The 25,452-nt window shown below is 44.1% G+C and overlaps 1 protein-coding gene across 3 annotated transcripts in view; it reads right to left on the bottom strand.

Annotated features, from left to right (window-relative positions):
- Positions 1–2,274: 2,274 nt before the first annotated feature.
- The window catches only part of BACC1 (BPTF associated chromatin complex component 1), a 110,428-nt gene continuing 87,250 nt past the window's right edge, over positions 2,275–25,452 (bottom strand). For 2 of the 3 annotated variants that reach the window (XM_085637452.1, XM_085637453.1), the window contains 2 exons: positions 12,043–12,150; positions 2,275–3,585 (listed from right to left, as the gene is read on the bottom strand). In XM_085637452.1, coding sequence (XP_085493578.1) covers positions 3,521–3,585; positions 12,043–12,150 — 173 coding nt within the window. In that variant the 3' untranslated portion in view covers positions 2,275–3,520. The remainder of the gene's footprint in view (positions 3,586–12,042; positions 12,151–25,452) is intronic. The other variant, XM_085637454.1, reaches the window with a different exon arrangement.

Genomic DNA, 25,452 nt, shown 5'->3' with positions numbered 1-25,452 from the left:
AAACTGTTGAATTAATGTTACCATGCTGTTTATTCTGTCTGCATTTGGGGTATGCCAATGCTGATTGTGTGTTGAGCAAGGCTTCTAGATATTGTTGTATGGAAACTGGTTGTAGATGTGACTTTTGTAGATTGATTGTGAACTCTACTTGATCTAGTAAGTTTAGGGCTTTTTGAGTATTTTGTTTGAACAGGCTGAGGTGGTTTGCTTTTATTAACCAGTCATCTAAGTATGGAAAGACATGGATGTTTTGTCTGCGGAGATGTGCTGCTACAACTGCTAGACATTTTGGGAACACCTGTGGTGCGTTGGAAATTCCAAAGGGAATTTAAATTTGCCTCTTGTACCAGAGGCTTAAATCCTGAAATGCGTAGCCAGGCATGCCTACATATTAGTATGCTTGTATTTATACCTCTAGCAGCGGAGCCAGCTGCATCTAGTACACATTTCATAGAATTTTTTGGTAATGAGTTTTCCCTCATTAACAATTTCTGGCCTCCTTTGTCTGTATTCTTCTGGGGGTGTTGGAGGAGCACCTCCATTTCGTCTAAGTGGGCTCTATTGTATCTTTTGTGCAGCTACACGTTTTCTAGAAGCATCTATTCGTTTAGATTATTTTTCTGGTGGAGGTGCATCTCCTGATGTTAGGGAGTTTGCCCTTTTTCATGCTTTAGAAACTACTGGAGAGTCTGGAGTTAACTGACCTCTAACATATATGGGATTGGAGGATGCAGCTTTATACTTTTTGTCAATGCGTGGTGTTCTGATTCTATCCTTGACAGGGTAGTCTGGTAGATACTGTGCCCCTCTCTGGGTAGAAGATAAGGTTTCAAAAATGAATTCCTCCTCTATTGTCCTTATTTAAAGGTACCTGATGGAAAGCTGCTGCCCTTGCTATTAAATTCTGAGACACAGAGGCATCATCAGGTGGTGATGGTCATGTGGGATAAAGATCAGGGTCTGTATCCACTTGTGGTTCAGTATCACAGTCATCCAAAGCATCCCCAGGATGTATGCTCTGTGGTATATCATTAACATTCTCTACTATAGGTGAGAGAGGATATGTCACCTGCCTTAGCAGCCTCCTTTTTCTTTGGAGGCTGTAGAGGAACGGCCAAAGCCTCTTGTTTCTTAGAAGAGTGATGTTTTGCTGGTTGAAGAACAAGTTTCTCTTTATTTCAGGCTGAATTTGGAGCGTTCTCTGCCTTGATCTAGCTGTTCCTGCATTACAATGAGGATCGGCTCCGGTGGTTAGTTTGGTCTGTAAGTGAAACACTTTGGTGAAGGATGTTTCGATTTAGGTGCAGCTGTGGTTGGATCCGAAAGGGTATGTTTTTGTTTTGCTGCTGAAACTGATGGTCGAAGCGTTGTAGATCCAGAGCCGAGCCCAGGGGTGGGGCTTCCAAGTCAGTTTTTTTAGTGCGCACCATGGCTTTTTTACAGTGGAAGTCTTTTCGGACGGAGCCGATGTTTTGGGCTTTGGATCAGGGGTAAAAGTAGTCACAGTCCGATGCTTTTTTGCAGGCTGGAGAGTGGCTGAGTCCTGTTCGGAATCGGACTTGGAATCTGAATCATGTATAGATAATGATTTATCTTGTGCTGCGGATGCTTAGTCTTCCTCTTGCGGTCGACCGAATATGACGGTACATAGTCCGTTTGTTATGTTGCATCTTTTGGTGTCAAGCATGCCTATCTCAAAGAGTCTTTTTGGTCGAAATAACTTGCAGGTCTCACAGCTTTCCTCTCGATGATCGGCATAGGTTGCAAATAGTGTTGGTCAGTATGGGGGTATTTAGAGTGACACTTCAGATAGAAGCAGAACCAAGTTCGTTCTATTAGCAGGTCATTCTCAGACGGACCATGGTAGCGAATAAAAGGCCCATGTGGGCGGAGGAAGCGAGCCGAAGACCCGCTACACAGACGGGTAATCGCTCGGATTGCAATGAAACGACACGATTCAGACAATACAGTCGAGTTGGTATCTAGTAGAGAACCGAAGCGAGCCTGAAGGAGTCTCGAACTGGAGCACAAGAGATTATATCCGAAGCAGTCGGCAGAAAGTAAACTATCTGCAAATGGAGTCAATGACCATGCGCAGTATCACCAAGAGGAGGAGTCACACAGCCTCATGGATTAAAGAAAACTTTTAACAACAAAAACAATCTGTAATCATCCAAGTCCAACACTAGATGATTGACTTATCCAAAGCATGTGTACCTACAACACATATGCCTTGAACAAATTATCAAGTTGAAGAAACACCAAGAAGCCAGGTAAGATTTACAATAAACATGATTTACTACAGGGGTTAGGAAAATAAACCATTGCTTAGAAGCCTTAACTGACAAGGTTTGTAACTTATTTACATTATATACATACAGACAATAAAATTGTGATAACCTACATCAAAATACATTTAAAACAAACATATCGATAGGTCAGCTGAAGTTTGCTAGTCATTGACCACCCAAATGATATTGAGTAAGGGGACACAAGGATAATACAGCATCAACATGAGCAAAAGAAAAAATGAAATGTTGAAAGGGAAAAAACAGATTTCTGTTGAGCTCCCATTATTAAATGCAAGTCTGGAGTCTCTGCACACCCTTCTCGAGTGTGTGTGAAAAAGTGAACATGTGGATATTGAGGGACAGCATCTTCTCAATAATGAGCATTCTCCAAGAAAAGCATCTTAAGCAGCTGGGGGCGGGCTACATTTTTTCTTCATGGAACAAGGAGCTTGGAACCTACATACACACTCGTGGAGGATTCAGATCATAGCCAGCTTTCCCATGCATGAAAGGATGGGGTGGAGTAATTAAGTTGGCATTAGGAGTGTACGCTAGTAGTGGATTGCAGAACTAAAACAGGTATATGGAGGACACTGGACAGATGGTGAGCACAGTAACAGTAAAAATGTGTAGGAGTGCGTCACTGCCGTGGACACCAAACTGGACTAGCACAGAGCAGGAAGAGGATCTTGAGCCCACATTCAGTCGATGGTAGAATGGTTCAGTGTACACAAACGTTAAAGGAAAGCAGTGAGCAGAACAATGGTACAGAATAGAAGGAAGGACACAGATGGCACACCTAAGATTGCACATGAACAATAAAAGTGGCCTGTTAGAGGCCACAAGACTGAAAAACAAGGTGCAGTCCAGCCGTGCAAAGGATTTGCCAGGGTGAGTGATGAAGCTGGTTGACCGGCGCATGGTTCAAATGTTGAAGATCGGAAGATCTTAAATGAAGTTTGAGGGCAAGTGAGATTAGAGGTGACTAGTTTGCTAGATATGCAAGGGAACCAGTGAGGACGAAGACAACAGGGTGTCAAGAAATGAGAAGCCACTGTGGATAAAAAAATTGGCTGGGGTTTTGGTTGAAAAATAAGGAGGGTGACTGGTAGCGTCTCGAGTTCTAGGGATGTGGTAAGCATTTGGGAATGAAGGTTCTGCATATTCGGCTTTGAGAAGAGGGAAGCCTTGTATGGTCTTCAGTCGCAGATTGCTTGGTCACAATGCCTTCAGCGGGAGAGCAGCGGTAGATCACTGGAATTCATGATGAGACTGGAGTCCAGATTTAGGTTGTCTGTAAAGTGAAATTGGAGAGAGATGTGATAAGTATTTCAAAAACAGATCTCATACACCCTAACATTGGACAAATAATTATCCCTCCCCCCTCCGTCTATCAATCATTTGAAAAATCACTCACATGCACACCAAATACATGGGTCCCCAATACCAGTCATGTCTTCAAAAGTAAACCACCCACTACAAGACACTACCTCCACAGCCTCATTCTCCGTATGATAACCCACCCACGCTTACTACAGCTACACAGAACAATAGCAGTAAAACAGACTAAGAAAACAGCTGAATATTTCTACTGAGTGTACTATTTTCAGATTATTCCATATCAAGAGAAAAGACAGGATAATGAAGAGAGGGTGAACATACAGAGAGGGGCAAGAGCAGAGTATAGATGGCAGGAAGCAAATGGAATAAAAGACAAGGTGGAATCCATTGGAAGGAAGGAGGGGGGGGGGTCAGAGAAGTCACGAAAAGGGTGAAAGGGGGTTAAAGAATATACCAAGAGGAGGTGGTCTAAAGCAAATTGAGGTTATATCCAAAAGGTAGGAAGGAAAATTAGTAGAAAGGTGGCAGTGGGATGAAAGGGTAAAATACATGTTTGGCTAGAGTGGTTGGAGAACTGTGGTGGGACAGGATGTATAAGGGTAGTGGTGGACTAGAGTTGGGAGGGCTGAAGGAATATTCTGATTTTTCAAAAGAAACGCTTCTTTTAAAAAAAAAAAAAGATTTGATGTTGTTTACCAAGCAATGTGAACACATCAGTGCCTGGCAGAAGATAAAGGGGATATTTGATGTATTAAAAGAACTCTGCCGAAATTAAATGAGGAAAGTCATGACCTGGTGCGAGTCAACTTACCCTAAAACACCATGATATACTTGCAAGTACTCAAATGAGAGAGATAAACCTTGAGGTATAGAGCACCAGTGTGCACCTACTACCTATACAGCGCACCTTGTGTAACCATAATGCACAGGTCACCACATACTTTCTCATGGTAAAGCAACCATGTGGAATTAAAGGAATAAGTTCCCTAAGCTAATGGTCACCCAAGCATTAAAAGAAGAATGTTGCGAGGTGGGGGTGGGGTACCAAGAAACAATTTGCTAAAACCAAGGATATCATCGATTGATAGTTTAGGGGATGTGAATTAATGGCCAAAATACACTTGCAAAAACACCTCTCTGTGCTGAAATACCAGGTTAGACACTAGCCTTTGTAGGTGGAACCACATTGCCTTTAGAGCAAAGAGAAAACCCTGGTCTTACATTTTACCTATAGTTCATGCAGTGAGTCCCTCTCAAAGCTGAACCTTAATTGGCTGCACCATTGTCCCCTAAGAGAGAAGGGGCAGTACAGACTGCCTTCTGCCCACTTTATTTGTTGAGCCTGTAATGTCCCTTTGATACACTCCTCTTTCATCTCGGTCTGTAATGGACTCTGTCTTGCAATGTCACGCTATAGACCGAGGCAATCATCTGCAGAAGTCCCATGCTGCAATGCAGCATCCCAGAGAACTTAATGAGTCATACAGTGCTGGCTAGCTTTAGCGTTTAGTTTTGTATAGGGGTCAGTTAGGCAAACGTTCTTGCATATTGGGAATTTCATATATTTGCTAGCTTTTTATGAGGTAATATCACTATACAGAGTCTCACAATGCAGTGAATATTCTACAGACTGCTCCTCTCTTCTAAAGCTCCCCCGCCATCCTTAAGCTCTGTCCCTGTAAGCCCCCGAGTGCGAAGATTCAAATGCTCTGCCCCCGACGCGATCCCAGAGTCCTGTGCACGCTATTTTCCTTCTAAAGTAAAATACTGATTTCATGTACCACTGGAACATTTTCCATGTGCCATTGTACAGCCTATGTGTGCAGTTTAAACTGCCATGTCGACCTGGCAAGTTAAACCTCTTGCCAGGGCCTAAACCTACTTTTTTAATACATACAAGTCATCTCTCAGGTAGACTCGGGACAGCTCAGAGGGCAGGGTGCAATATATTTAAAAAGTAGGATATATATTAAAGTTTTACATGTCCTGGTATTGAAAAACACCCAAATTAGTCTTTCACTTCTACAAGGCCTATCTCTCTCATAGGATAACACTGGAGGTACCTTCTTACATTTAATAAGTATAATTTCCAAATGGGAGTATGTGATTGGGTCAAGTTTGGTGACTGTACAATCCAAATTTAAAATCCTAACTTATGAAGTTGGATTTTAAATTACAATTCTGTAAATACCACTAAGAAAGTGGGCATTTTCTTGCCTTAGCCATTTGGAACCTCCAGCCTGTCTCTGATCACGTCTCAGTGTAGTTGTCAGTTGGGCCTTGTGTATTCCACTTGGCCACATACAATGGGAGCTTAGGTGTGACTTGATGGGCCATCCCGGCAGGGTGGGGGGGAGGAGGTGAGCACAGCCTTATTTACACTTGTATAGGCTGTGTCCTTTCCCTGCACAAAGGGCTGCATAGTACCCTGTAATGATACTAGAGCTAGGGTAAAAAAAAAAAAAAGGGGGTGGAATCTGTGCACTTCAAAGGCATCTCTTTGAAGTCTCTCCCATTCAAAGGCACCATTGGGTATACATACTGGACCTCAGACACCACCATTATAGTACACTTCTGGACCTTGGATACTCAGCCAGTAAGAAGGGCTGCTGTGCTGCTGAAAGAACTGCCACTCAGATGGACTGCAACTCCGCTGGACTCCTGCTTTGATGACCTGCTGCCCTCTTGCCTGGGTGAGAAGGACTGGACCTGCATATCTTAAGCCCAGAACCCAGAGTTACTCCAAGGGCTAGTTGGCTGGCCTCCTGATCTGAAGCCTCAGGGACATGCGGTGTTTCAAACAACCCTGCATCTGGACTCTCCCCCCCCCCCCCCCCCCCCCCAAGTCCTGGACCCTTGGAAGTGGGCCTAAAGTGCTTACTAGCAGAGCCGACATCTTCTCGGCTGAGGGGCGCATCCTAAAGCTGAACAGGCGCATCTTTTCAGCTGAGCAGCGCATCCTTGAGCAGAACTGTTGCATCTCCTTGGCTGAGCAGCGCATCCTGGAGCAGAACAAATCCATTGCCACTGCTGTATGAATCGGGCCTGCCGCTGATGGTCTGCATTGTCCTGGCAGTCTTCGGAACTGATGCATTGGCAGCTGCTCGGAGCATCTCAGACCCAGGTACTCTCATCTCTCGTCAACGGCAGTGAAACGTCGACTACTTCATCGCATCTCTTCGGAATCAACACATCATCTGCTGCGTGTTGCATCCTCGACGCCTGGACTTCGCATCGCAAGCCCGTCGACGGGATACTTGATGCCTACACAAAAGCACCACGCACCGCAGCCTCGCTGCATCACGGAACCCATGTATCGGTTTGACCTTGAGACACTTCTTCGCCTCAGATACACTCAACAATCCACAACCAGGATTTAAGATACTTTGTTCGGTGGATTTTGGTGCTAAATTTACTTTAAAAGCTTGAAGTTCAATATCTTCACTTTCCCTGATTGGATTATTGTCGTTTTGGTCTTGTTTTATCAAAATATACTCTATTTTTGTAAACCTTGCTTGATCTTTTTGTGAGGCGTTTTCACTGATTTTACTGTCTGAAGTGTTGCACAAATACTTTACACAGTGCTTTCAAGTTAAAACTGACAGCTCTGTACCAGAGGGTGAGCACAGGTTAATTTGGGGCTTGTTGGTGTCTTATCCTGACTAGGGTTGTGGTTACTGCTTGACCAGGGTTCACAACCCCAGTCAACCAGAAACCCAATTTCTAACAGGTGGATATAAAAGCCCCTCCAAATATGAAAAAACTGCTTTTCAGATTTCTAGAAGAAAAGGAATCCCTGAAAGATACACTGATAAACGGATGCCCACAACTGGTTTGAGAGCAGTGATCGCCAAGCCAATGTGACGTCTATTTAAGACCACATGATCCTACAGCCTGAAATGTTCCTTATACTTGCGCATTTCATTGCAGGTCTCTCACACCACTAAGAGTCAGAGGAATTGATACTTTCTCCATTCAAGAGTCCTTCCAAAGCTTCATAGTCACATCAAGGATGCAATTTCTATTCACAACTTTGACGGACGTGAACTAATCAGTTGCACTTCTGATGCTATTTCAAATCCTGCTTCTGCTATAGCTCTACACTATAGATGTAAGGATGCTCTCTATCAGATCTCCAGAACTTTAGGTATTCTATCAATCATTCAACTTCTGTAGTATAAATGCTACTGACCTTTGCGTGTATCCGACAACAACAGCGAGGGGCACTAAATGTTAATCGGCTTTTTTTTTTTTTTTTTTAACCATTTTGTTACCAAACATCAACGTAAGACATGGAGATGGGGGCTGAAATCTCTCTAGTAAGTCTCAATTTACAAAAGAGATAGTGACCCTTAATAATTTGTTCAATATGAAGTCCTTTTCAGCTTATAAATACTGTTACAATGCGAACTATCAACGTTTTATTGTATTTTAGATAGCAGAAACATTGTTCTTCGGATCTGCAAAAACATGAAACAAAACAAAAGGATTATTTGACTAATTTTTGGAAATCCCATTTTAGATTATAAAAGTATAACCCTCTCTCATAAAGAGATGGCTGCCTTGCTGATCAAATACCTGGTTGATAGGTCTGCTTTCTTCGAGTTATATGCATAGTCATTATGTTACACTCAAGCACTACATTTTACCACAACATGGGGTAATATGTGGCTTGAAACAACACTAAAAATCAGTGGCTGAAGTGTGTTATGCTTCAGATTGATAAAAATATGGTACTATCAGAAATCCAAACGACTGAGCCAGGCAGTGTAGGAACTCTCAGTACAAGAGCTATCTCACAGCAACCACTGCACTCTTGGGCAATACGGTGTGACACGACATTAAATAAACAGCTAAATGTCCACAGGTTCAGCAAGCTTGGAGAAAGAGACGTGAATGTGCAAGGGGGCAAAGTAGTAAAGCGAAACCTATAACATGAGAATATAGCCATTGCTACATCTTTCCAGATACCCAATTGTACTATAATTTTGTAATCTAGAACAGAGACGTGATTATATGAGATATTGAATGCCAGACGGTAATGAGATATCCTTAATATATATTTACCAGTAAGTGTCCATGGAGAGACCTATTCCTATGGGTTACATGCTAGAGATCTAAAGAATCTAACGTGGTCTTTGAGAGGCATCCAATCAAAAGCAGGAAGGATAATAGCTCAAATGAGGTGGATGAGCTACAAAGGAATGTGCTGAATTATCTATGGATTTTGGATACCATTTCCAGAATTTTCTAGCCTTGGTTTAAGGGGTACTCTCGTTTATTTCTTTAGTTTTGGGCTTCAAAAACTACATACATTCAAAAACTCTGTGACAAAGTTCAACAATAGTTTTTGGCTAAGTGAATGGGGAAGTTGTTTCCATCTACCCACAAAAACACTATGAACACTGAAAAGAAGTCAATCCATATGGACTGTCGAGAGGCAGTAATCTGCTTGGAGGTAACCTCCCAGCATTTATCCCAACCTAAGCATCACAGGCCAAGGAGAATCTTGGCAATGAAGTGGTGGAATCACATAGTGTTCATATTTTAACAATATGTGACTGTATCAGCCAAAAGCTCTTATGGCTACATGGCAGGCAAGTCCCAAAAGAAGCGAAGTAGGGGAACACCTTAGAATTCCATCACAAAGCTGATTGATCTATCTTAAACACCATGAAGCAGGCAACTGCTACTTTCATCGAAAGCCATCAAAAGATAGTTGAGAGAAGCAACATGCACCACTGATTCACATTAATCTCTGCAACTAGGGAAAGAGGGACTATAAGCACAAACCCTCTGATCTAAACAGTCACTTGGAGCGAGCAGCAGGGGTCCTTGGGCTCTTAATTCCATCTGTGCATATTTTTGTTGTAGTGACCTGCCTAGCCAAACTGGTGCAACAAAGCTCCTTCTAGGAATTTCACAAAGGCTTCTAGAAATATATATTTATTTGATTACTCATGAACTGAGGTGGCAAGTAATAGGAAGACAAAGCCACAGAAGAAAGGTCTGTAGATTACTGAGCAGTAACTCTCAGGAAGACAGACTCAATGCCCCAAGCGGACTGTGTAAAATCTAGAAAGTAAACTATGATCCACACGTAGTAGCTATCCATTGGTTATATTGAGGTTGACCTGGAACCCTTTGAGTGTTATAACACCGGGCCTCACTCAAGAACAAGAGATTTATAGATCGCCGAGGAATGGGAAGTATAGATTCCAAAACCGCCGAGTACATAAAAAACCAAAAAGTCTACACTTTATGTTCCAGACTTCTGCAACTGAGACTGATAAAGATACTATGCAAACACAATGGTATTTTAACAAGCATAACCACGATAGTTGAAACTTTCAACTTCATACTTTCCCAGGCTTGAATTTGGTGGGGATGCATCTTTACCGTCAAGATTTTAGAGAAACCTTTCTCTTCCCATTTGGAGGATGCTGGCCCATTTGGAGGATGCTGGCTATCCCCATCTCTAATCAAACGAAGGGAACATGAAAAAACAATCTAAAATGATACCATGTTATAAGTGAATAGTGCGGCAAGTTAGAAATTTCCATTTTTTAAAGAAGCACTACAAGTGCCAGAAAGAGAAGAAAACAGGGCTCTATGATCTAACCGCAAATGACACAGGGCTACTTCAGAGTTGAAAGGACACCAGCACTTGGGAAGGGTGGGATGAAAGGGGAGCTCATTCAATTAGTTTGGGTCAACAGGGTGCCCATGCCTAGTGAACTGAAAATGAGGCACAGACTAAAAGCTTATGACACTCCAATTTGAATCACTGCAATTTTCGGATTTCATGGTTCCAGTGTGAAGCATTAAGTCTATTCTATGTATTGTAAAAAATATAGAGAAAAGGCTACTCCTCCTGAGAGTTACTTTCAATTTTAAATAAACATCCATACCTTTGTGGTACAATTTGTTAGGTAAAGCAGATCACCTTTAACTGTGCCTCCTTTGCACAGGATAGTCTCTCTCTGGGAGGAAGCAAAATCCGCTTAAGTCACATCGAGTCAAATAAAGGTGTATCTCGTGACAATTTGGTTACATTAGCAAAAACAGAAAGAGCTCGCAGACATGTTCTAAAACATGCAAATTTCACACCAATCCACATACAGTACGTATGCAATCCCAAAATACTGAAGAAACCTGCTTGCTGTGTTTTTTTAAACACGCCTAGCTCCCTTTTACAGGACAAAAGGCTAAAAGATCTGAAGTATCTATTTAATTCTAGCCTGGGCATGAAGTATAGAGAAATACAATGAAGAAGTTGTGAAAACAGCACAAAATATCATTAACGTAAACATTAGAAAGATGTCCTAGGTGGTTTTTGGGGGAGTGGGGATAGCTCTGTACACATTCTTTTAGATGAGGGATGAAACCAAGACAAACACAGCTATCCCTTGTAAGGGGACTACCATTACCTTGGAGGTAAAATTGGGGGACCAATGAATGCTGGAAATTGAGAATCAATTATAAGGTACGCACCCCCGCTACAGTAAGCTATGAACAGGAGGCAGAACTTCTGCATACCTTGCTCCAAAATATTGGAACACTCTGCCCGAGAACCTGCGCAAATGCCCCAGTCTTCTTCGATTCAGGAAACTCCTCAAGACTGAATTATTCCTGGACTGATTTGTGCCTGACCTGTATTTTGTCTTCTCTACAGCACGCCGATACCCCTTCAGTGGTGATTCCGGCACTTTATTAATCCCATACAATACAATACACCAAAACAACATGAGGTACAGATCACGGCAAAACAGCAATCTGTATCCCGTATGTACAAGAAAATATATATATATTTTTTAAAGCAAATGTCTTCATTGTAAGGAGGATTGTGACATGGTAATGCCCCAGGACTGTAATGGGAACACAGAAAGCACTACAGGATTTTCTCACTTCACGTATCACAGATCAAGATCAACATTTCCCAAGGTAATAAAAATGGTTAGACTTTCCACTTTTCCATTAAGCGCATGATGGCTGATAATAAACAGCGTTGAGTCTCAATGGTTGAACTACTGGATCTAAAATGAGAGACATTGTAAGGCTGGGGTCATTCAAGTGCTGTAATGACAGGTCATGATGGTACAGAGGATTAGAAGAGATGCTGTTCAATAGAGATATGAGGACTAAAGGGATATAGAAAGATAAGCGATTTGATAAGATGGAGTAGGAGAACTACAGGTGGGACAGATGGGCTGTTGTGTGACAAATGAGTAGGGTCTGGGCACATGGAAGGGGGTGGCAGTGTAATGTGGGACAGAAGGGCTGTTGTGTGACAGATGAGATGGGGCAGAACACATGGAAGGGTTTGCAGTGTAATGTGGAAAGACAGATGTATAAGAGGATGTTCCGGTAGAGTTCAACTGAGCGAGAGGCTGCATCACTTGGAACTCACCCTGATCGAAGTTGAGCTTTTTGGAGACCGTTCCGTCTCCAAGGCCTTCAATATCCACCAGGTCACTGTTGGCATCAGAGTCATTCAGAGCACTGAGAGTGACATCTCCTGAAAGAGGGACGTGGGAGTGACCACTCAACCTGGGAATATGAAACACCCCTCGCTCACCAAATGGCCAGACTAACCTCAATCCACCAATCACCCACCCCAAAACCTTGAATTATGAATGAAGAATAGACCACTAAACATGGATACAAGGAGCAGTTACCAGATAAGCAGAGGTGGGCGAGCCACGAAAACCTCAAGCCAGATGCTGGTCTCTGCTCGAAGTCATCTTGGACCTCGAGCAAGCTTATATGCGTCTTCTGCCTCCCACTCTAACCACAAGTGGTACGAATTAAAGACAAAGCTCTAACCTTTGATGTAACACGAGTGATAAGTCTAATGTCTGAACTGCACAAAGTGAAAACCAGAAAATTTGACACCAACCCTACCCCTCCCGACAAAATTATGTGGTCCTAAACAAATCTCTCTTGTGCTTGATTTAATACATTATAATGTTTTGCCACGCATAATATGAATCAAGGCTACATATAGGGTGCATACGACAATTGACTGGTCTCTTAGTTCACTAATGGCATTGTTGTCCGGTGAGGGCATGAATGTTTCCAAGTAAATGTTTAAGTCTATCACTTCGAATAAATGCATCTCAATGCAGTGATATAACTAATGTACTAAAGTAAAAGGCATGTTACAGAAAGGTTTCTTTTTTAAATAAAATTGAAGACCTTATCAAATTTTCACATGCTGTTTGTTGCATGAATTAAATCCTAAAGACTTTCATGGCTTAGCTCGCATAGACTCAGACCCAAGCTGGACCTGGTCTCGTTTCTCCCGGTTAATTTGTTGGCTAGTCTACCTCTACTGAGAAGTACTGGACAAATGCCCACCCAACTAGCCTGCCAGCCCCCGACCCCCATCAACCCAGGTACTAAACTTATTTTGTTTGTTTTAGAAAAGAGGAACAGGAGCGTCCATTCAACCTGGGACTATGCAAACCTTCCTAACTGCCAGACTAACATTCACCACACTAGGTCAACACACTAAAAGTGTGGATAACACCTCCTGAAAAAACATAGCAGAGGTAGCAATAATAGATATAGAGGACACAGTCAAAGTGTGTCATGCTAGAGGCTGTATCACTAGACGCCACAAGCAGTGCGTTTGTAATGAGAAGAAGGAAGCGAAGAGAGAGTACTCGGAATACTGTACTCTCCAACACCTTCACACCGAACTCTCCCATGCACCCTAACACTTCCTAAGCAAACCAGATGAGAAAGTACATGGAAGCACATGCTCAGCACCAGAAATATGGCTCACCTCCCTCGTCCGATGTCAAAAAGAAAAAACATTGGAAGGAAGGCTCCAAACTAGAGATCTGACATACTGTCCTATCCAACGAATGGCCAATAACTCGCTCACCTCTTCCCTTTAGCCCCAAGACTCCTGCACTACTAGGAGTGAATCTCTTTGAAATAATAGGCAGGGTCATACCCAGGAATGGTGATACAAACCCTCTTACATCAACAACTGTTAGCCTCCTTTCACAAAGCCCAAAGCGTTACAAGCACTAAAGAAGACATCACAATGAGTAAACTCCATGTTTGGCCAACCCACACCATCCCTTTACATCCAGTGACTTCCCAAACACTGAATGATTTTACAGTAAAAGAAAACATTGAGGGCAAGGGATATGGATGACCTGAAGCAGCTTTAAATACCTTCTTCCCGAATTTCACCAGTCGCCCATCTGCAAAAAATATATTAAGGCAATGGCTAAAATCCTTTCAGATTCACTGAACCCTCCTTGCTACTGTAAGAAACTATCGCTGATAGTGCTGGGTTTGAGAGTACTATGCTCCCTCGTCTTCACCAACATCAGCCTTAAAGTCTGAAAATGCTGCCCTTTTGCTCACCAGAGGAGCACTACTTACCATTTAGATAATCATAATGATAGAAAAAGCAGCGTTTTTAATCCTGGGCTTAATAAAATCAGCCACCCTTCATTAAGAAAATAAATTGACCTTGCAAAACTGGGAGTTTTGATAAATATGGGGGTTTCAGGTAACCTTACTCAGCTTATAAACAAACTTCATAAGAATAACTATGCAGAAGCCCACTGGGGTCCAAATGGAGAGCTGACTGAACACATCTCTATTGAGCGTGGTGTGCGCCAGGGGTGCATTCTTGCACCAACATTGTTCTCTTTGTACATGAACGGTGTTGTGGATGTTTTAGAAATTTGTAGAAACTATTCTCCCATTCTGAATAATAGGAAGATACCCATTCTTTTATATGCCGACGACTCCCTTCTTATTTCTAAGACCCCTATGGGGCATCAACTTCTAGTTGACAAATTCATAAGTTTTTGTAGGTCCAAGGGCTTGGCACTGAACGTAAACAAGACTAAATATATGCTGCTGGGCACGGGAACGAGACAAAATTCACTCATTCATGTTGGCAGTGAGATCCTAGAAAGGGTGCACAGTTTTGACTATCTAGTGGTCAGACTCACGGAGACCTTCAAGTGGTCAGGTCAACTAAACAAGATTATTATTTTAATCGAGCATAGATCTAATGCGGTCATAAGATTGCACAGGCAAGTGGCAACATGCATAGTTTCGCCAGTCCTGGCGATTTTTCATGCCAAGGCCCAAGGTGCCGCACTCTATGGCGCTGAGATCTGGGGTTGTAATGCCGTTCATTCTTTAGCTATAGTAGATAACAACTTTGTTGGGAAACTGGTTTCTGTTCCAAACAGCTCACTCCTTATCCCATTATACTATGATCTGGGACTAAAAAGAATTACATAGCTGGCTGTATTAAAATGACTAGTATATTGGGTCCACCTCTGAACTACACCAGAGTTAAGACTACAAGGATTCTCTTATTGATCTATTAGAAGTCTCAGGGGCCAGGACCCCTCCTTGGGTAAAATGTGTCTGTGTCTGGATGGGGAAGCTAGGCATACAAAGGCTCTGGGCAGACCCAACTGCAATTTGCAAAACAGACCTTAGTGCACTAAAACTAAGCTATTGGGCCTACATCAATGAAGATTATAGAAAAAAAAAAACAAAGCTCAAATGGTTTTCTGACCAATATGTTCTTAGATTTTAAGCACACACCATTCTTTGAGCAATTCCTAGACTTAGTATCATCTCCCCTATGCTTTCTTTGTGGGGCTCTCACATTAAGATAGTTTACTCACAAATGGTGCCAGGAATAAAATTCTATCATTTGCCCAGTGTACGGCCCGAGTAATGAGATACAGACTGCATTTCTGTCCTGAATACCAAAATTCCAGTTGCAAATGGATCCGCCCATTATGCTGAGACATGGGAACAACTAGATACCTGCTTTTAGGATTATAAAAGTAATACTTCTCACAAATTTGTATTTGCAGTGAGTACGTTTTTACAGGCAATGTAGTACAAGAGAAGGAACATTTTAAAAGCAGCTATTAAGTGATTTTTATTTTTCTAGTCATTTTTTTAAACTTTCTATATATTTTACACACTCAATTGTAATCTTTTTAAATTGTCAGTATGTTATGAGGAAATTGTCCCTGTAAGCTTTTCTATTTGCACATGATTGCTGGTTGTATTTAAAACTTTTCCCACCAGTTGGCAATTTGTAACTGATGCAGCCCATACTGTCTTGGCTCAGTCGATGTCCTATAATGACCCTGGATGCTGTTACTAACGTACTCTCCTGTTTTGAAATTGGAGCTGTGTTTTGTACAGGCTATAGCATACACTGGGATAGAATGTCAATGTTGCAGATTTTACACTGTTTTGGGGCGGAGAGGCGTATGATTTGAGTAGAACTGTATATTTGCTGTTTTTATGTACTATTCTAATATTCTGTGTTATTTATTGTATGTGTATGCATTGATGGTTTACAATAACCGAATAAAGTATTATTACAACTGGGCGTACAACATTAGGGCTGAGCTCGCTTTTTCACAGACCCGGAGGATGTGTGGGACTGGTTGGAGGTGTATGGCATCCCACACTGGCGAACGGACACTGGACACCTCCGGAGGCCCCGTGGGCTGAGCAGGAGCACTGGCAGGGGAGTACGTATGGGTAGCAGGATGGAGCAGGGTGGTGGCGGCTGATGGTACATTGACTTTGGACAACCAGGAGGCTACACCAGAGAGGAGAGCAGGAGTTTGATGGCCCCCAGATTGCAGCTTCCACAATGGAAACACAGGAATAGAACCCCAAGGGGCTGGATCTTGAACAGCAGACGATGTGGAGACTGGTGCACGCATGTGTAGAACTGCCCTAATCCTCATCTGCCTATTCCCCTGGTCGGGAGATGATTGGAGCGTAGCCCCCATAATGTATCAGCGCAGCAGTGACCTACTGTTGGTGACTGGACTCTCAACAATTTATGGTCATTGGAGACGTTGGCGGGGGCTTGAGAGACCCTACCAAATGATAGGGGGGTGGGGGGGGTTCAGCAGCCCCCCCCCCCACACTTCCCAATTGCCCTGGTTTGTTTCTTGCTACATACTGTAGCCCTTAGACTTAATCAGAGCTTTATTATACACTGCTGGAGAGTGGGCGCTGTTATAGTGCAGATTCGCCTGCAGTAGTGGGTTGCTGTTACTGGACTCTTGAACCCCCTGCACAAGTCAGCATTAACTACAATTAGTTTGATTATTGTCTATGCGTTAGCGTCCCTCTGCGGGAGACAGTAGGAGGAAGAAATGGGGAGTCACGAGTTTGAATGTTCCCTAAGTGTATTCCTGGGGGGTCCGAGGGGCAGACATTTCATACAGTTTGGGTTTAGTTTACTGGCATTACTACTGTTAGCTTGTGCTCAATATGGGTGCATACAGATGACGCAGAACGGGAAAGCCATCCTTGGACTATACACAGCAGTATGAAGGGGACTGCCACCCTTTACCTAGCGATTCTCCTCGGCAGATGTCAGTGCCTGCTGCATAACGCCACCTGCACAGACTTCAACTAAGATATGAGGGGCAAATGTTTAAAATGGAAGGTCCATGGCCTGAATAATTATATCAAGCAATATAGAGTGCACACGTTCTTTAGGCGCTATGCGATAGACCTAGCGTTTTTACAGGAAAAGCCCTTGACAGACCCTGAAAAAAAAAAAGCTCTGGCAGAAGTGGAGGGGTCAGGTCTATGCTGCAACACATTCCTCCTATTCGAGGGGATTCCCCATGCGGGGTGGCACGAGGGGTCCTATTTTAACTCCGCTACTCACATGCGGATGCGGAGGGGTGTTACTTTCCAGTGCAGGGTACACTGGTTTGTTGACTACTTATGTTCCAGACACGGACAATGTGGCATACTTTCCCAACATACTGGACATAGTCGCCCCCACTGCTGCATGCCACTGTTCTGGGGGTTGGGAAGGAATTTCAACTGTGTGGTTGATATGGATCGTGACAGGCACCCGATTAGGTACAGTTCTAGGTCTAGTACGGCAGAAGCACTGAGAAGGGCGATGACTGACTTGAGCTGTCTGGACATTTGGCGACATAAATTTCCATAGGCCCTGGAGTACTCCTTCACTCACCTGTTTACAATACATACAGCAGATTAGACAGGTCCCTTCTTACACAGGCCCCCAACATAGCGGACACTAAATACCTCATGTCACCGCTTCCTGTCTGATCACTCCCCTCTTCTCCTGACATATGAAGGGAGGCCAGCACGAACCTGTGACCCAACGTGACAGTTGCCAGTGCAGGCCCTGCAGGACCAGGGATTTACACACAGCATAGGCTCACCGAGTGACCCCTTTATAACCTGTAACTGGAATACCCCATGGACAAGGGCAATAGAATGTGATGCCAGTATGACAGGGAAATGCTGGAGCACACAATATGGGAATAGAAGACAGTTACAGCAGGAGCTACGCAGAATGGAAGCACAGCTAACAGTGCTCCAGATGCAACACTCTAGCCAACAGACAAGGGGGTGGTGGGTGAAACGCTAGAGGCGCATAGTGTACTAGTTCTACAGGATCACATGCAGAGGCTAGAGGCTGAGGGCGACAGACTCGGCAGGATGTTAGCATGGCTTCTGTAAAAGGAGCTGCCCTCCACCACCACCCTCTTTATCCACTACGAATGGTGCAGAGGTTAACAACCAAGTGGCAATTAATTCAGCGCGGTTCCCATACCTGAAGGCGATGTATGCTAAAACTAATATGGTGTTGATGGATAGTGCACTATCTGGCAGCAATAGATCTTCCCACACTCAGTAGGGAAGTGGCCGACGAGCTAGACCAGCAGCTCGCTAGGGAGAAGCTACAGACAGCAGTAGAGGATCTGCCACTGCGTAATACTCCAGGACTGGACAGTTTCCCACCAGAGTTATACCATCTCTTTCAGGTTGATCTTAAGGACAAATTGCTGGAAGTGTTAGATAAAAAGTACAACGAAGGTAGGCTCCTTGGCTCGATGAGGACCTGGTCCTGATGATACTCAAACCAGTCAGGGACCTGGGGGAGATAGACTCATACAGGCCCCTCTCAATGGTAAATGCGGATGTTAAGGTGCTGGCAAAGGCTTTGGGGAATAGACTAACCTGAGTGAGGACTTTGCGGCTCACCTGGACCAGTACAGCTTGATACCCATACGCAGCATGCAGATGAACCTCCACATGGACATGGTAGTGGACACAGACATAAAGGCCACATTGGTGGCATTAGATACCAAGAAAGCCTTTGACACCTTAGATTGGAATTATATGCATGAGGTGTTACAGCCTATCGGATTTGGCTCCAGGATCAGAGTGTGGATACAAATAATATATACAGACTCTGTGGTAAGAGTATGATCAGGCAGACATATTTCATATGTCATAGAGAAAGGTACAAGGGAAGGTTGCACCATTTCCCCACTGTTTGCCCTAGCGGTGGAACTAATAGTCTTTAGACTCAAAGTCAAGACTGGGGGAGTAAGGTGGGGTCCTACAACCATGTAGTGTCAATGTTCATAAACAGCACTTTAATATATTTATCCCCCAAGTGGAAGCGTTGACAGTCTTGATGACTGAGCTGTGTAGCTTTGGAAGTATGTACAGACTGCAGCTAAACATACGCAAGACCGTTCTATTCCCCCTGGCGGCATATGCCAGAGTGCCCAAAGAAGACCTGCTGAATGTGGGTCTGCAGTGGGAAACAGACAAGTTTTGATACTTGGGTATACATATAATGCATGCACCCGAACAGCAATAAGCCTACAACATGGGCAGTTTACTCAAGAGATTAGAGGCATCTGTTGAAATTTGGAACAAACTACCAATCTCGGCAGAGTGCCATTAGCAAACATGGTTTTCCTCCTTCGCTGTTCACATACCCCCACAAAACTCGACATACCGTATCCCACATTCGACCTTCAAGAAACTTGATATTAATTTCCCTGGTTTGGGCAGGTAGTCACAGTAGGGTGCACCTCAAACATATAAAGAGAGACAGACTGAAGGGTGGCTTGGGCCCACTAGACTTGGAATTATGTTACTTGGCGTCGCAGCTCCTGCATGTGGCACAGTAGTGCATAGAGGGTGGAAACTGGGAAAAGACGTTGCTGGGCAGCTCAGTGGAGATAAAAATGCTGCTTAAGTACTTGATGTAGGAGAAAAACTTTAATATCTACCTACCAAAAAACATTGTTCGAGCGGCAGCAACATGGGACACGACAGTTACTGCTGTACTGAGAAGGCCACTGTTCGAGAGCACTGAGGTTGGATTGGCTTAAGCCGTTCCGAGATATAGAGCGTGCAATGTCCCTGACCAGATGGCGAGAGGAGAGCTGTATTACACAAGGTGATTTATACCCCTCAGAATACTTGCATGCCATATTGAATGTTATGAATGCTTCTGAGTTGGCCGAGGACAATTGCTACAATTTGCGAAACTGAGCAGTATGGCCCGTGGAATCTGGATGGGATTTCCAGATATGCCACCAGTCACACAAAGGTTGGAGATGTTGACAGATTTTCCAAGACGTTAAAGGAGGACAGATTCAACCCCCTCCCCCCCCCGGCGGTTCGATCGCAATGGGAGGAAGATCCAAGAGAGCCCCTGCAGGATAAGGTATGGGATGCGACGTGTGTGCTGGTGCATGCTATAGCCATCAATCCCTGGTTTAAAGTGGTACATTTCCATGTACTACATCAGACATAGCTCAGTCCGGGGAGGCTGCACACAATTTTCCTGCAGTGTCCTAAATGCCAGGTGTAGAGTGCCACTCTCCTGCACATGCTCTGGGAGTGTTGCCCACATTTGAGAAACGGCAGAGACACACAAATGAGTGGACACTGGCGGAGAAAAGATGCTTCAAGAAGGTCAGAACTGGTGGCAATACCCAGGAGGACATAGGGAGGTGGACACTAATGGTGAATAGACTTACCAATTCAGGGTGAGGACGTGATTGACGATGAAGATGGAGATACTGACTAACCAGACCCCTCACTCTAATGATGGTAAGGGGCTGACTGAGGGAGGAGACTGAGAAGCAGGAGCAGAGCCACGGATGAGTGGGGTGGATCTTTACCGAGGACACTACACGGTCCAGCAGTTGCCATGGAGAGGCAAGCACTGTCCAGCCCTCACATACAAGCTGGGAAAGGGACTACAGAATTGAGTACGACTACCAAGGTTCTCTCTCTATTCCAACGCGCTATTATTATTTTGCTTGAATGAGCACCCTGTTTAATGCCAAGTTGTTGCTGTTTATATCACCTCCTTGTCTGTGAATGCCTTGCAGTGTACACAGGAAAACTGACAAAGACATAAATAAAAAAATAAAAAAAGAAACAGAAAATCGAGTTGCAACACTCCATGTTCTTGTTGATTTCTGCTTTATTTTCGGTATCTGGACAGTCTTCCCTGTCTATAAGTGGATGACTGTCTTGTGGGCCAAATCAAAGAAGGAGCCACCCATGGGGTAAAACGGACTATCAATCTTCTCTGTTAAAAGTGTCTAGGACATCATGAGCCAAGAAACACCTTTAATTACTTTCTAACCTTATCGTGTTTTTGTTTGTTTTTTTTTTAGCAAGGAATGGTTTATGTTTTAATATCAGCACAGGTTTTGTTTTGTTAATTTTTTGGAACCTTTAAATTTGAAACTTTTTCCACACTCAAGAGCATTGATCTGGTTTTCCATTATGAGTTTTCTTCTACGGGGGAACCACCTTCAAAGTGAATCGTTTATCAAATTTGGTGTACTGATGTGGCGTCACTGCAGAGACCTATGCTTTACCCACCAGGTGACAATGTCTGGCAGATTGCCAGACCCACAGAACCAATAACAATGCTGTTTCCTCCTTGCTACAAACTTCTGACAAGTTGCTCAAACCTTAGTCTAAGTGGTCAGTGAAGCAGTAAATGTTATTCCCAGATCTGCCCGAAGGTATCTATGCTTTTCTGTTCCTGGACCTCATCAGGTCCATGTGTAAATCTTTAGAGCTTGTGAGATGCAGCTCTGCTAGCATTTCCTGAGTTAATGTGCCAATGGTTGACTATTAGGAACATAGGCGAATGCTGGCTGGTGTAGGCAATAATTTGAGATGTGGGTTCACTGAATTTTTTTCAAAATGTGCCCAGGCCGCCCACTATGATAGAAATTGCCTCCAGTGTATCAATCCCAGAACTTTGCCATGGGTATCCACCTTATGCCAAGATGTACATACAATATGCCTATGATAGTACCAGAATGTTACAATTAATAATGCCTATATACGGAGTGTGAGCCAGAAGTCAAAAGGATCTCCAGTATGTCAAAGCCAGCGTTTTTTCAGGGTTTGCTTCTCCAAACCTTACCCCAGCCCCATCTATCTATCTATCTATCTATCTATCTATCTATCTATCTATCTATCCAGCCTATAATTACAGCCAATATTCAGGGATCAGCATTTTGCTATAAGTATCCACCTTCTGCCAAGTATTTCAGGGCCTGCAAATTTGCCACCCTTATGTCAAGAATTGCCTCCAATAATCAGTGACCGCATGTTACATTATGTGCCCCATCAGCCAAGAATCATCTTAAGTGTGCCATGGCAGACTCACAAGCATAAAACACGCTAACAAACACATTCTGGCTCATGCTCAAACCTACACAAACGTACCGATGCACTCACTGATTGTCACTCAAACACACTTGGTGTCACTGACTAACTCACACCTGCCAGTGTACAGGGACTGTTTAATAAATAGGATTCAGCCACTTGCAACTGTACCTACTGGATCAGATAGCAACGTCCCTTACTCACTCTGACCTGCTCTCACAATCTCAACCTCACTCATACCCCTTCACTCACACACGCACAAAGTAACACTTTTTAAAATCTACTTTGCTTAATTTCCTGGGATCTTCAAGGTTTCATGGTCGCCCCAAGGTAGGAATCTGGTGCTGGACATCAGAACCAGCAGATTCCCAACAAGGAGCCAGACAGAGCAGCAGACCCCGTATTACAAAGGGGAAGACCAGCCTCAACCACTCTCCCAACTTCTTGATAGGACTAGAAGTACAGTTCTAGAGGGTGGGACAGTGCCTCTACCACTCTGTGTGGCTCCTCATGAGCCTCGGGGATAAAGAAACACACGCTCCCACATCCCATTTCAGAAGATATACTGATGATATACTGCACGCTCAGTAAGTCTGCTAAATAAAATGGATTGTGCCTGTGTAAGGGGATCGCAATTTTACTACGCCCCTCATATGCGTAATCCAGAAATCAACAGAGTACCACATTTTTAAACACTGTAGATGGATGGCACCTCAGCCCTCACCTTCTCTCATCAGAAACATGGAGAAGCCAAGAGGGCTAACCAACATGCAAGCAGTGTACACGAAAGTCGTGTTTTCATAAACACTGCTAAATTGAATAATTAGCAGTGAGGTGAGAGGCAATGGGCAGATCACAGGGCTATGACCTGGGGTCCAATTGAAGAGCTACTACTGAATTTAGGCTTTTGCCACCAGGTAGAGCTATGTTAGCCCTTAGAGTAAACAAAGAATCCTGTTTCCAGTCTTGCTTCTATCCCCTACACAAGCAAGTACATCAAAACAGTGGAATATTAAAGTGTTCTGTGGCGACCAATATGTACCAGATATCTTCCGGCTGCTCCATGCTAGCTTTATTCTAGATGATGGGCAGTTGTGGTAATGCAAACGTGAGGCTGAGCTACTCATTCGACAGATCCAGCAGTGGACTATGCGAACAGATAAATGTGGAGCCCACGTCCCTCACCCTTTTAAATATACGTTTTAATTAATCACACCTGTGTTGCATAACCTGAGGTTCCGTATGACACGGGACCGCAGTTTTGAGTGGTGACGAATATGGATGAGTTTGGTATCTACGAACCGCAAACGACGAGTATAATGGGTGTACGCAGTTTCGCTATGCAGCCACGTATGGTTCGCCTCATTTTTGGGTTCGTTCATCTGGACCCTCGGGTTCCATTTTAGATACAGCATCCATTTTGTTTCTTGCCCTCAGGTAGCCAGCGAACGGGCTTCTTGTCCGCTTCGTGACCCTGGGACTCTCAAGCTTACACGAAGGACACGTGTTCCTTTGAGGTGACTTTTACGATGAGGGAAACGACACGACTAAGGCAGATGGCCCCGCTCGAGGCTCATCTTGCCGCGCCGGTCTATTGTTTCAGCCATGCATACATTAGACACGAGGTCTTTGACCCCTCTATCGAGTTTCCTTTATTGCCCCAACACTCTTTTCTAACCTGTTCTGCATCCTTGTCCTTTCCTTGCATCTGTTCTTCGTCCTTCCTCTTAATGTGTTTATGGTTAGGATGGAATGTGTTTATCGCGGAGGGGATATGTTTTTACAGTTGGGAACCGGCAAGACTGTTGTAATTATGTTCCGGCCTCTTGAAACATGAATGCGACCCTTTTGCAGTTTATTGTGGGAACTGAGTTGTAACCTTTGTTCGCCATACTGCGCTATGGCAAAAACCTGTATAAAAGGACCGACCCACTTCTACGAATTTGAAGCAGTCTCCGAGAACCTACACGTTGTGTACTTCTTGTGACCTCTGTATCCCTGCAGTAAATAAACGCTGATCTCTGACGTCGCTGGAAGTGTCCCGTGTCTCTGTGTTTAGTACGCCAGAACAGGTAACCCGCGAAGGTTTCAGGTGTTGTTCCCTGGCACCGCTGGGTTGTAAGAATAACTCAGTCCTTCAGTTGGCGCCCAACGTGGGGCGACATCAACGGTACCGGTCCAAAGCCCGACGATCGTGAGGAACTTCGTGTGAAATCTCCGAGGGAAGGTGCACCCCGCTTCATCGATCCAGTTGTCGAAATAAGTGGCCCGACGTCTTTTCCCGCGAAGATCCCCGCCTCCTGACGGCTGCGACGGACCGATGCCCTGACTGTCGACCTGTTTTGGCGCCTGGCGTAGTCCTTTGTACGGCGAGACGATTGACGGGCCTTCCTGGTGACGCCATTGTTCTCTCAGTTAAGTATTTGTGGGTCGCTCCCAGTGTTGCTTTGTTCTTTGCATGGTTCCATAGCATTCGTGGTTCTTAGTTGTTGGGTTTTATTTGACGATTGCAATTGCCAAAAACCGAGGGTCTTGCATTTTTGCGAGGACATCGTAATTCGATAACCCTTGAAGTTTGTAAACTCGGTTAGTGTGCACGATGCCTGGCCGTAGTACTTTGTTTGGGTTTCTCAAATGTTGCAGCATGGATTCCCGGCTGGAGGATTCATGTCCGATACCTCCGGCTGGAACTCCGCTTTACGAGCTCTATAGTCGCCATGGCGTGGGTCCTATCGTATATAATGCATATTGGGTTCGTTACACTAAAAAGGATGGTGTCCTTAGTTGGCCACCTCATGGTAGTTTCGAGACTGCCGTTTTAGATAATTTGGAAGCTAAATTATTTAAAAAGAAAGCTAGGCCGGCCATGTTTGATTCCTTCCGGTTATGGCGGAAAGAGGCCAAACAGAAAGAAATCAAACAGAATAAGAAAAATAAACGAGAAGGTGTTATTACGGTGATGCGCAATGCAGAACAATATCAGTTAGATAAAGATGAGAAAGAGCAGGAAGTTAGTGCTCGGCTTCACCACATGGCAGTGGACAAATGTTATCCGGCGCTACCTTCTACGACCGATAAGGAAGGAGAAGAATCGGTGGAAGATTCGCTTTTGTCTTATCTGATGAAATCGCCACCTCCCTATGCTCCTGATGTTATGGGTCCCGTTCGTCCACCTCTTCCTCAACCCGCTGGTTTGGTGGCTGCTGGTCAGCCCGCCGTTCCTCCCGTACTCCCGAATCCCCTTGGGCCACAGATCGTACATCCTCTTGTTCCGGCTTCTCTCCCTCCTGCG

Source organism: Triturus cristatus, chromosome 12 (assembly GCF_964204655.1).
Source record: "Triturus cristatus chromosome 12, aTriCri1.1, whole genome shotgun sequence".
NCBI lineage: Eukaryota > Metazoa > Chordata > Amphibia > Caudata > Salamandridae > Triturus > Triturus cristatus.
This window is presented reverse-complemented; position numbering and strand designations above follow the sequence as displayed.